The sequence below is a fragment of the Lynx canadensis genome, chromosome C2 (assembly GCF_007474595.2).
Source record: "Lynx canadensis isolate LIC74 chromosome C2, mLynCan4.pri.v2, whole genome shotgun sequence".
Lineage (NCBI taxonomy): Eukaryota > Metazoa > Chordata > Mammalia > Carnivora > Felidae > Lynx > Lynx canadensis.
In genome coordinates, this window is record NC_044311.2 from 143,789,298 (window position 1) to 143,801,614 (window position 12,317).

The 12,317-nt window shown below is 40.4% G+C and overlaps 1 protein-coding gene across 2 annotated transcripts in view; it reads right to left on the reverse strand.

The window, feature by feature from the left end:
- Window positions 1–12,317, reverse strand: part of GRIK1 (glutamate ionotropic receptor kainate type subunit 1) — a 370,466-nt gene that overhangs the window by 119,047 nt on the left and 239,102 nt on the right. For both annotated transcript variants that reach the window (XM_030330322.1, XM_030330323.2), the window contains exon 4: window positions 5,877–6,058. In XM_030330322.1, coding sequence (XP_030186182.1) covers window positions 5,877–6,058 — 182 coding nt within the window. The remainder of the gene's footprint in view (window positions 1–5,876; window positions 6,059–12,317) is intronic.

The following is a 12,317-nucleotide window of genomic DNA, read 5'->3' on the forward strand; positions in this document are numbered from 1 at the left end:
ACCATTCCAGTCAAATGCATAGCATAGTCTTGCACAAAGTGAGTGCCCAGTGAGTGGCAATTATTTTATTCTATTAGGGCAAGAGCAGAATTTGCAACTGGATCTACTGACCGTCAGTCTAAGACTCTAGTCATAGATAGAAATGAGTTTTCCAGTCTTTCACCAGTCCATGGGCATTGGATGGCTACACTCTGTGACTTTCATTTCAAGGTCTCTTTTGATTAAGGGGGCAGAGATGTATGTTTTCCTTGGTGTTGTTTTTACTGTTGTATCATTCTCACCTTCAATAAGTACTCAACAAATAAGTGTTCAACTAAAGAGTGAATTTCTCTACTGTGCTCCTACCACATTCTCTCCTTGGCTTCAATATAATCAGCATTTCTTGAGGACTTATGTAAACTGGACAAATGAGTGAATGTTTGATAAACAACTGAATTAAAGGAGTATAAAGCTTAACAACACGTGTTCCATGTTCTATTGCGAGGAGAATCAATTGGCATCTGGGTGTACATAACAGTATCAGAATGAGATGCTTTTTTTGCCCCTCTTTTAAATCCTGAGGTAAGTTTCAAATCCCAGTCTAGCCACTGCTGGCTCTGTGACCTTGGGCAAGTTACAGAATGTCTCCGAGCTCTGTCAGTTTCTTGTATACAGAATTTTCTCAGGAAAACGATTGATGCATTTCATTCGCTTAGCACAGTGCCTGGCACACGGGAAGTCCTATAAGAGCAGCTCCCAAGGTCTTTATGATTATGATTAAACATGATGGGGTTGTGTATCTGACTTAGTGGACGCAGGTTCCAAACACGGGTTTGTGACCTCTTGGCACATCGCAGATGTACTGCTTGGCTGGCAGTTTTCTGTGTTGAGAGATAAAAACTGATTGTGCTTCTGTTCTGTGGAAATATGAAATGAACTCTTTCTAACCATCTCTGTTTGTCCTGCTCATAGGCAATAGATACAACATCTACGAGGAAAGAATCAATGCGCAAAATTATTTAACTAATTAGCATTACCGCTCCACTTCCTAGTAGAAGGAAGCAGGGTATTAAAACTACATTTTCTCCCTGGCCTTGTTTTTATGTTAATTGACAGAAAGGAAAAAAATAAAAACAAGAGAGCACAAATGTTGACAGGAGAAAATGTGATATAATTCCACGAAATATTTTGGTTCTAAAATGTTTTATGGAGACTAATGGCTCAATTATAGCTTAATGCTCATTGCTCTAAGTGTTGTGAGGGGGATGAGAAGTCTCTCTTCTGAAGCACTTGTTCATGGAAACAAGAAAGCAGGTTTCCTGAGAGGGAAACAGCATGTTCATGATCACCTACTGGCCGCTGTCCAGCTCAGGGACTCGGCCCAGCCCTGATGCAGCTTCCCTGCTGAACGGAGCATCACGGTGTCCCCTCCCTTTCCGTCAGGGAACCGTTAGGATTCCGGCTACTGTGCTTGAAATTGTGACTTGCTTTCTCAATCCTATTACAGGATTTGAAAGTGTCTGTGCAGCTCTCCAAAGAGGTAAATGTATTTCAGGAAGTGGAATCATAGGCTGAAATGCATTACAGTTCTTAATAATATAGGGCTTCAGACATTGAATAAAACCTTCCTTTGAGGAAACTGAGGCATAGAGGGGCGACTTGCTCAAATGTGCTTGGCAGAGCTGAGAGTACAGCACACTGAGTGAGCTGGAGGGAGGTGATTTAGGAGACTGTTTTTATCAAGAGCTTCTAGTACAGTTCTTGGATCGTTCATTTATCCATTTCCTTTATTCATTCAGCAGAGCAGTGTTGAGCACCCACTGTGTGTCGAGTAATGTAGTACATGCTGGGGATTTAGGGGAACAAGACAAAGGAGGTTTCTATCCTCCTGGAGGTTATAGTATTGTAGGGAATATGGACCACAAACGAGCCGATGCCCAGATGTTTGCATTATGAGCATGCTCAGTACATGGTGGATGAAATTATTACTATCTCTGAGCTTCAATTTTTGTGTGCAGAAGAAGGATAATACCAATTATACCAAGAGTTATTGGGTAGAGTAAAGGAGACAGTTGCTTATCAACCAGCATGGTGCTGGACGTGTGTTAGGAGTACCATTGCAGAGTGTTCTCACTTCATTCTTCATCTTTAAATTCGTCTCCCATCAGCCACTCTCTTGGTAGAATCAGCCTCAGTAGGAATCAGTAAGGGTGCAGGTAGGGTGGGCAGTGGAGAGTCAGTGGGAAGAGAGTAGGAATTGGGGAAAGTGCTGAGGATTTGGGGTGTCCACGCTGGAGACAGGCTAGGAGACAGTAGCATCCTTGCCAAGGAACAGAACGCCCACTGGGAGGTGGTGGATAGACAGGGAGAGAAGAAGACGCTGAGTGATGGGATGAGTCCTATGTATATCCTGCTGGTTGCTGGGGGCACTCTCAGACTACAGAAATTCACGAAGACATTTCATTCATACGAAAGCCCTGTTCCTCTGTAACCTAATCAAGTCTTGACATTTGAATTTCTAACTAATTTTTAAGAAATAACTTTTCAGATTCTCATCATATAGCACTTGTTCAATATGAATAGAAATAATTACCTTACCGGAGTGATTAGCATGCCCAAGAATAACTATAGACTTTTCCCCCCAATTTTTACTTTTAGATAAATGTCAGGTATCTTCTTTAAAGTGCATTTGATTTCTTTTTTTCTGAAGAATCATTACAAAGTAGTAAAATATGATGAAGGTGCAGGGAAATGCAAGGAAATAATGGGAAATGTGCTTGAGAAGAAAGCCAAGTTGACCTGGCAGAGAAAATTTTATCAGCAATGATTTTAGTCACCAAAAATTGGGAGCTATTAATATTAAGTTTATCTAAAAGAGACCAGCAGCAAGTGGTTGTGTTTCTTTCAGACATTCTGGAAGCCTACTTCAAAATGGAATGGCTTACCCATTCTGAATGGGGGCCCTTCATGGTAAAGTGGGCACACAGGCTCCAAAAACAGGTGGTCTGGTGACCATGTGGCAGCCTGGTTACTCAGAGAGTGACCTTGTTGGGGCACTTAACCTATCTGAGCTTCAGTTTCCTCAACTCTTACCTGAGAATACCAAATTTACCCCAGGGGTTGTCTGCATTAGACAGAATATCGGATGCCAGGAATCATCATGGCACCTCAGGAAAAGAGATTGGAAGAGATTGGTTGACTAGTGGCTGGAATTAGGGCCTTGAACTCCTTCACTCTCCAGCTTCCCTAGAGGCACACTGGGCAGACAGTTACAGGGAAGGTCTCTGTCTTTGTTTCCGCAGGTTGTTGTCCAAAGCTAATGGAGCAAGTCAAACTGGGTCACACAGAGCCCTTGGGCCTCATTTTAACCAAAATAGCAAGTCCTACGGTCCTCAGTATCACTTTCCAACCATATAGCTTCTCAGAGGTCTGGATTAAACCAACCTGGAGCCTCTGCTGTGATTTCACAAAGAGTGAATGTATTTTCACACACAGTAAGGTAGGGATTTTATGCTAGAACTTCTACAAAGGCTCTCCCCACTTCCAAACATTTGTAACTCATTAGTCTGCAACAAAAAGTGGATGAACATACTTCCCCCAAAGCCTCACAGCAATCCTACCACTCACATGATGAGGAGAGTGAATACAAGATAAAACATAATAGGGCACAGGATGGAGGAAAGGGTTTATGTCAATGGCTAGAGCAAAACTGAACTAATCCCACTCTCTCTTAACCCGGCTGACATTTCTTGGGAGGGCTTCACTTAGAAGGTTTTTTTGCTTTGTTGTTCCAAAAAATTGGTCTTTGAATGAAGTAATCTCTATGCTATCAGGAAAGAGCCACTTGCATCAGTGGGACATCAAATCCATATTTATTGAAATAGAGGAGAAACTCTTTCCTAGGCTTGCTTGTTCCAAGCCTGTGCTTTGGGAGAGATGTAGCCAGGTATGTGAGCCAAATGGATATCTCACCAAGAGAAGTCTCATCAGCAAATCATTGTCTTAAATGTAACAGAAGTCCCCAGTCTCTGTTATAACAGACTCCTGGAGGGGATGCTTTTTTGTATTTTGAGGGCTACTCGTAGAATCTGGGTGTTTTTCTCAGTTCTGGTTCACACCCCATTACACACTTTAATGAACTGCATTGAAATTCTCAAATGAAGCCTCAAGATAAAACGCTGCTGATTGTATTTATTTACCTTTGAAGTTAGCTTGTGACATCACTACAATATGCTTGCTTTCTTTACTGAGAGACGATTATAGTATCTAAAGGTTTGTTAACACAACTGTAGTCTAGAAGTAGGTAACACTTACTCTTCCCCTAACTAGAGAAGCAAAGTTTCATAGAGGAGAAGGTTCAGGATGGGATAGAGGAGGCTGAGTTCCAGATCCTGGCTCTGTAACTGTGGGAAAGTCATTTCGCCTCCTCTAAAGTGAAAGAATTGGCCTTGATGATGTCTAAGATTGTTTTCAACTGCAACTTTAAATATTTCTCTGACTCGATATAGATTTTTAGTGTAATCATCCAGGAGATAATAGAAACATGTAGTCAACTTTCCTGATTGTCTACTTTCAGGTGAAATTAAAACCTCAACTCTGAACTCCACGGCTTCAGGTATGAGATCCAGCCCTGGAGAGTCAGGTGGATAGGCTGCTCTAAGAGCTCTCCCAAGTGATTCGGAAATCTGCAGTTCTGCGTTTGTACGGAGGGACTGGTGTGCTTAAAAGATCAGTGCCCATTGCCAGTGAACCACATAGCACATCCCAAACCTTTTAAACTAGAGAGTACAATAACAGCTTGTGTCATTTCAGACAAGAACATTGCCTTATGCTACAATAACCACTTATATTCAATACAAAGAGACACCCATTAAGGCCACGTAAATATAACCTGGCTATTTTTTTCCCATGTTCCTCCAAATTCATCCCTTGATCTTTTATTAATGCTTCTATTTTAAACATCTGGCTAGCCTTTTCCATTGTCTTTGTCTACGCCAGAGTTTCTCAACCTCAGCACTACTGGCATTTTAGGGTACATAAATCTTTGTTGTGGGGGATGTCCTGTGCATGATAGGATATGTAGCAGCTTCCTTGGCTTCTAATTACTAGTTGCCAGTAGAGTGCCACTGTCCCCAATATGACAACCAAACATGTCTCCAGACATTACCAAAATTCCTCGAGTGTCCAAAATCACTCTGGGTGAAGGACGCTGGTCTATGCTCTATCTTTTTTTCCAATTCTGAATTTTCTTTCACGGGCATAAGATCAGGGCTATATCCTGAAGTGCTAGAAATGATTACTCTGCTGTTATCATTATTCCTAACATTACTAATACCTTTCACTTACATACAATTTTGCAATTTATCAAGTGTTTCTACTCACATTATTCATAAAGATTAATGCATGGCAGCTCATTGTCTATGACAAGTTAGAAGAGAGAAGCATCTCTTCTTTCATTGTCCCTGTGCCCCCTTTTCACCATGCTTGGAATCCTGCGTGTTTGACAAAAGAAGTCTTGCCATGAGGAAGATGTCTTTAGGACAAGTCAGGCGCTGTGTAAATGAAATCTGCTCAGTCTTTTCAAGAGATTTGAAAGATGAGATGCTTAATCACCTTGAAATGACATCTTTCTCCTGTCAACTTCTGTTGACGTTATCGACGTACCTCCCAATACCTAAGACACCCCCCCCCACCATCTACAACTACATACAGCAAGTGGCTTCATTAAACTCCCCGAGCCCTGTGACTCCTTAAAAGGGTTCTGAAAGCTGCAGTCCTCAGCCTAAACTGGACTGATGCAGCTTTATCACGCTGCAGTCAGTGAAACCAGATGGCATTTTTGAGAAAAAGAAACGAACATATCCCCCCCACCTCACCTCCTCCCTGCACCCTCTTACCTGCTTAAGGATTTCAGCAGCTGTCCCATGTGAACAATCAAATATCACATAGAACTCCTTGCCCTTCTTCATCTCCTTGAGTAAAGGCTTGGCATCTTTATTCCCAGAGGGCAGCTGGCGGATTTTGATTTTAATGTTATATCTGGAGGGAGCTTTGATGAGCTCTTGTAGACGAATGAGGCCTAGAAAATGACAATCCCATCATGCAACAGACCGTTCTGTCTAAAGAGGACTTGTTTATTGCCATTTACAGTCAAACTCATATCATTCCCAAAATGTATCAAGAGGCCACCTTCCAAAAGGTTACACGGTTGACTTCTCATTTGTCATTCCCTTTTCTGTGGTAGATTATACTGCATTTTCCTTTTGTGGGTATGCATGTGTAGTTTGGAAACACAATTTCCCAAGCAAATTTTGAATTTACTTAGAATGCAGTTGTCTTCTCCAGTGTTTGGCCAACACCACAAACCTTTAGCAAATCAAGTCTGTAACTATAAAGCTTTTGTAAACCAATGTTGCTTGACATTTCCAAAGGTGTGCAATGACATGGATAATGCTTGCTTGCTTAAAAAAACAAACAAATAAACAACAATAGAATACTAGAATTTCTTGGGGCGGTAAATCTCTGTAAGCCTTTCATTAAGTATTTATGTATAGCATACTGTTTACCAGCTAATTAGCTGGGCTTTCAGTATAATTTTCCAGTCCCTACCATATAAACTATTTATAAATGGCTCATCACATCCTCTTTCTAATATGATTGAAGATTGAATTGGAAAACCCTCTCTTGATTAAAAAAAGAAATACCATAGAGTTTTTAGAGATTATGATAATAAAACCAGAAAAAAATTCCTTTAAAATCCACCATTGATAATTGCAGGAAAGTATATACAGCCAACTAACTTGATGGAGAAGGTTTGATTCTCCATAAGTACAAATCTACTGAGCTGCACCATTTTCTAACAGACATACTTTACTGGGGTGAAGCAAACAGCTATATAAAACCTCCGTCTTATTTCCCTTAACATTACCGTGTGATTGCTACACTGCATAACGTTGGCTCTCACTCAAGGACTCTCATCACATTGGAAAATTGACTTTTTTTTTTTATTGCACAGTTCTGTGCCTTTAGGATTTGTCAACTTCACGTAATCAATAGGAAATATTAAGTGTTATCAGTATTCAGATGGAAATTTTGCTATGCACTGTCATGGATGCCAGCTACCTCTGGACTTGATATATTGCTTTCATTTCCTTATTTTACTTATTTAGTTATCTACCCACTCCACCCAGACCACAGTTTTGTGGCTCAGATGTTAAAATGTCCCTCTAATTAATACCTTGGATAGGTTGGGTTCTGAGGTACAGTAACATTGTAACTAAGTGGCTCTTTGGAGTCAAATGGGTGTATGCAATTGGGGGATGATGGTGGTTAGGGTCTGTAGAACCATAACAAGAGTCACTGCTCATTGTTAATTTTTTTTTTTTTTTTTTTTTTTTTTTTTTTTTTTTTTTTTTTTTTTTTTTTTTTTTTTTTTTTTTTTTTACGTAATAATGGAAATTTTTAGCATGGTAGCCTTTCTGGGCTCTTGCTTTTTTCCAAACCAATCAGTGTGGTTGAAGGCTCTCAAATGCCAGTAATGATCCACTTAACTCTCTTCACTTCCAGAATCACGAGTCCTGAGCCACTCGTGCTTACGCCAAATGGCAGAAAACTGAGCACATGGGCTTGCATATTTGTTAATCCTCAATCCTGTGAAGTGAGCATTATTATCTTTGTTATTTCTGTTAAGGAAACTGAAGCTTAGAGCAATTAACTGTCTCAGGGTAACAAAGATAGTGAGGAGGACCCATCAGTTCAAGTTGTTGCCTGTGAGTCTTGCACTCAATCTTTCTCCTTCATGGTCCAGCCTCACAAACACAAATTGCTGGTGCTCAGGGAACAGATATAGCTTGGGATTATTTGGTGAAATGGGGAAAAATAGAAACAGGGACCCTCATTCTCCTTTCTTCTTTACTCCTGGGTACTTGAGTCTCATTTGAGTTTTTTCTATTGCTCTCCTGCTTTGCAAATGCATAGTTTTTTTTTGTTTTTCTTATTCCTGAGCATGGCCACAAGGGAGACCAGTGTAGCCTTTAAATAAAATGGGAAAACCATTTAGAAAGAACATTTCATGTGCTGCAACAAACTGCCTTTTTGTTCTTTTGCTGAATGGAATGTTGATCTAGAAGTGCATCTTCCTATCACGATGATTTACCCAGGTTAATGGTATTTTAAAGTTGAATATGTTTTCTCACTTCATTTATTGGTTTTTATCGAAAAACATTTCCTGGATCTTCCTTATATGCCAAACCCTGTGAAAGAGGTGGGACATGAACCCATCTTGCTTTAAAGAAGGGATTCAGGGGCGCCTGGGTGGCGCAGTCGGTTAAGCGTCCGACTTCAGCCAGGTCACGATCTCGCGGTCCGTGAGTTCGAGCCCCGCGTCAGGCTCTGGGCTGATGGCTCAGAGCCTGGAGCCTGTTTCCGATTCTGTGTCTCCCTGTCTCTCTGCCCCTCCCCCGTTCATGCTCTGTCTCTCTCTGTCCCAAAATAAATAAAAAACGTTGAAAAAAAATTTTAAAGAAGGGATTCAGTTGTTCTTACGTGGCTAGAACCAAAATGAACAACGTACTGGTAATTTGCAATGTAAGTATTTCAATACATTAGTAACAATCTTGGAGTCTTGTTTTCCAATGTTCATTTTATTTTGAGCACCTCAGAATTTTGCACTAAGTGTTTCAGGTATTTTCATTACATGAAATCTACCGTGTGTCAGAGATGATTTAATCAATTTAAGTGTTGAGCTGCTAGCAGAACTTGTAAATTTACAGTAAGTCAGAAATAGTAAGGAAAACAGTTCTTCGGTGTTTAGTTTTATATCGAGGTCCTCAGGTTGGAATAAAGTGGTATAGAAAGCAAAAGCGAAAGAACAAAAAGTAAAAGCCCATAGAAAGATTTCATCCCATCAGCTCTTAGATGGAGTCTCACTTACTACTCAATTTTTATAAATCATAAGGTGAGGCTAATGGAGGCTGTTGAAGATACCTGCTCAGGATCCTAAGATCTTGTTAAGGCTTAAGTGACAGATCCTGGACTGAAAGCCATGTGTAACTTCTGACTCTCAATCTCAGGCTCTTTTCTTTTCTTTTCTTTTCTTTTCTTTTCTTTTCTTTTCTTTTCTTTTCTTTTCTTTTTCTTTTCTTTTCTTTTCTTTTCTTTTCTTTTCTTTTCTTTTACCAAATCAGTGTCTCTCCTGACTTTAGATTTCAGATCAACGAACTGACTAACTAACTAACTATTAAATAAATAACTACACACATAAATAGAGAGAAAAAACTGGACCAGCATAAAGCAATCAAACATTTAGTTGGTAAATGAGGCCATGAATACATTTTGCTCCCTCCTCCTCAAAAAAGGTGACCATGCATTTTCACAATTCTCTTCTAAAAGAAAGTGATTTTAATACCAGTAGAGGAGAAAGGAGAACGACTCAGTACAAAAGCCCAGTTTCTAATTGGTCTAAATTTATCTTTTGGAAAAACTGACTACTAAGCCCCTAATTTTCTCAGTTTGTCTGCTGGCAGGTGATTTGGCCTGGGGAAGGGAGAGGCTCAACAGATTGAAAGATTACAGACCAAATTGTGGGAAGAAGAATGAGGGTTGACCAGGGGGGTTTACATTTCTCTTCCCAAAGCAATTGTTTGCTAAAAAAAAAAAAAAAAGAAAAAAAAGAAAGCCATTCTGCCTTCATTAGCAAACATTGCAGAATTTACAATTTAAAAGTCTTTTCTTTTTTCTTGTTTTTCCCCTTAGTTCCCAGGTAAAAAAATTTAGAGAAAGAGTTCCTGTTTATTTGCACTGTGCAGCAATCCATCAATCACCCACCGTACGTTGTAAAGAGTAGCAAAACTTATTTGCTAAACAAATAATTACTTTAGGGAAAGGAAATTGATTTAGGCACAACTCCTAACTTTGCTAATGGTCCTCCGAGTTTGGAAGCAAGCCTCGACAAGTGACCCAGCGCTCCCAGGGTTGGACTCCAAATGCAGAGAACGGTTACGGTGCATGCAAATCTGGTGTCGGTGGCAGTCTTTCTAGCCCACCACGATGGAGGGACTTGAAAAGTAAAATGCAGTTCAGGAGATGATCAGACCCAACTGAGGGGCATTCTGAAATAAAACTGGTCTGGACTCAGCCATCTCCCGTGAGGAGAGGGTATGAGGTGTACCTGGGCACAGGTGACTTCCATGACAGTGGGGAGTTGGGTAAGTTGGTTCTGAGTCCCTTCCATCCAGGTGAAAAAAGCTGTAGGGCCCGCAACACCATTGGGCAACAGCACCCCCAGGGGGTTCTGTCTGTGCCTTGGGCAGAGCCATGGCCTCTGGTCACTGGGAAGGCCTCAGGGGTTTCGAACAACCTGCAGTGAGCCCTTCTGGCCAGCAAACACCTACTCTCCTAGCCTCAGTCATCTCTGCAGAGCATTTGTTTTTAAAAAAATGATTACCCTATATTGTATTATCCTATTTGTATACACTAGTATTGTATTCGTGTTAAGTTTCTTGTATTTGATGCTTGTAGTGTGGCTATAACAAGGAAGGCCATAGTTCTTAGGAAATACATACTAATGACTTAGGGGTAAAAAGGCCGTGATGTCAGCCACTTACTTTCAAATGGTTCAATAACACTACTACTTACTATTATGATTGTTGTAATTGTTTTTGTATTAAGAGAATCACAGAGCATTAAAACAAATGCAGCCAAATGATAACAATGGCTAACCTAGATGAAGGGAATACAGGAGTTCATTGTACCTTTCTTGCATTCTTTTTTCTAGGTTCACATCTCTTTAAATACACGGATCACATGTGGAGATATAAAATAGCACCACAAGAGCCTCTTCCTCTACTCTCACCCCCCAGGGAGGCAGTTGGAAACTGCACCTTTGGTTTCAAAAGCACTTTAGAGCAAGGAATCTATTTATTTCACATGAGTTCGACCTGGGCTATGCATATGAAGATAACTTTCAAAAATGTCCAAACGGCCAATTCTTTTTTTTTTTTTTTTTTTTTTTTGGAAATTTACTGTCAAATTGGTTTCCATACAACACCCAGTGCTCATCCCAAAAGGTGCCCTCCTCAATACCCATCACCCACCATCCCCTCCCTCCCACCCCCCACCAACCCTCAGTTTGTTCTCAGTTTTTAAGAGTCTCTTATGCTTTGGCTCTCTCCCACTGTAACCTCTTTTTTTTTTCCCTTCCCCTCCCCCATGGGTTTCTGTTAAGTTTCTCAGGATCCACATGAGAGTGAAAACATATGGTATCTGTCTTTCTCTGTATGGCTTATTTCACTTAGCATCCCACTCTCCAGTTCCATCCATGTTGCTACAAAGGGCCATATTTCATTCTTTCTCATTGCCACGTAGTACTCCACTGTGTATATAAACCACAATTTCTTTATCCATTCATCAGTTAATGGACATTTAGGCTCTTTCCATAATTTGGCTATTGTTGAGAGGGCTGCTATAAACCTTGGGGTACAAGTGCCCCTATGCATCAGTACTCCTGTATCCCTTGGATAAATTCCTAGCAGTGCTACTGCTGGGTCATAGGGTAGGTCTATTTTTAATTTTCTGAGGAACCTCCACACTGTTTTCCAGAGCGGCTGCACCAGTTTGCATTCCCACCAACAGTGCAAGAGGGTTCCCAAACGGCCAATTCTAAACACTCATTTTGGCTAGCTATCCACTCTGTGCACTCAGATATGACACAGAAAAATGCGGATTTGCATACACAGGGAGTGACTCTGGAAACAGGTGGAGATACGGAGGAGAAAAAAAAAGAACCTGCTATTTACAGTGAGTGTTTACAATTTCCCATGCCTTCTCCTTAAGTAATAATAAACTGCCATTTACATTACTCCTTTTATGAAGGATGCTATATGCCTTATAAATATCTCAATAAACCTCACAATACACCTTTGAGGTGAAAAGGTATCAGTGCTATTCTGCAGTGAAGAAAGTGAGACACAGTGAGGTTAATTGTTTAGACTGGTCCTGAAAATAAGTCACAGATGCCAGGAATTGGAAGGGACCTTAAAGGCCAAACCCCTACTTGATGCACGAATCCCCTCTACACAGCTGTTGCTGCACCTCTCTATTTGAAAAATTCCCCACCTCATACTGAAGCCCAGTTCATTTCTGGACAGCTTTAGTTATATTCAATAAGTATTAGTTCAAAAGAAAAGTACCTATGTTTTCTTGAGTCTTAATTTAATTCCCTGTTGATTAAACCACATCAGTGGGGTTGATGCCATAAAAATGAGTGTAATAAACCATTGGGACCCAAAGATAAGATCGTACATTTTAAATGTTAATTTCCTCTTCATTTGTACTTAGAA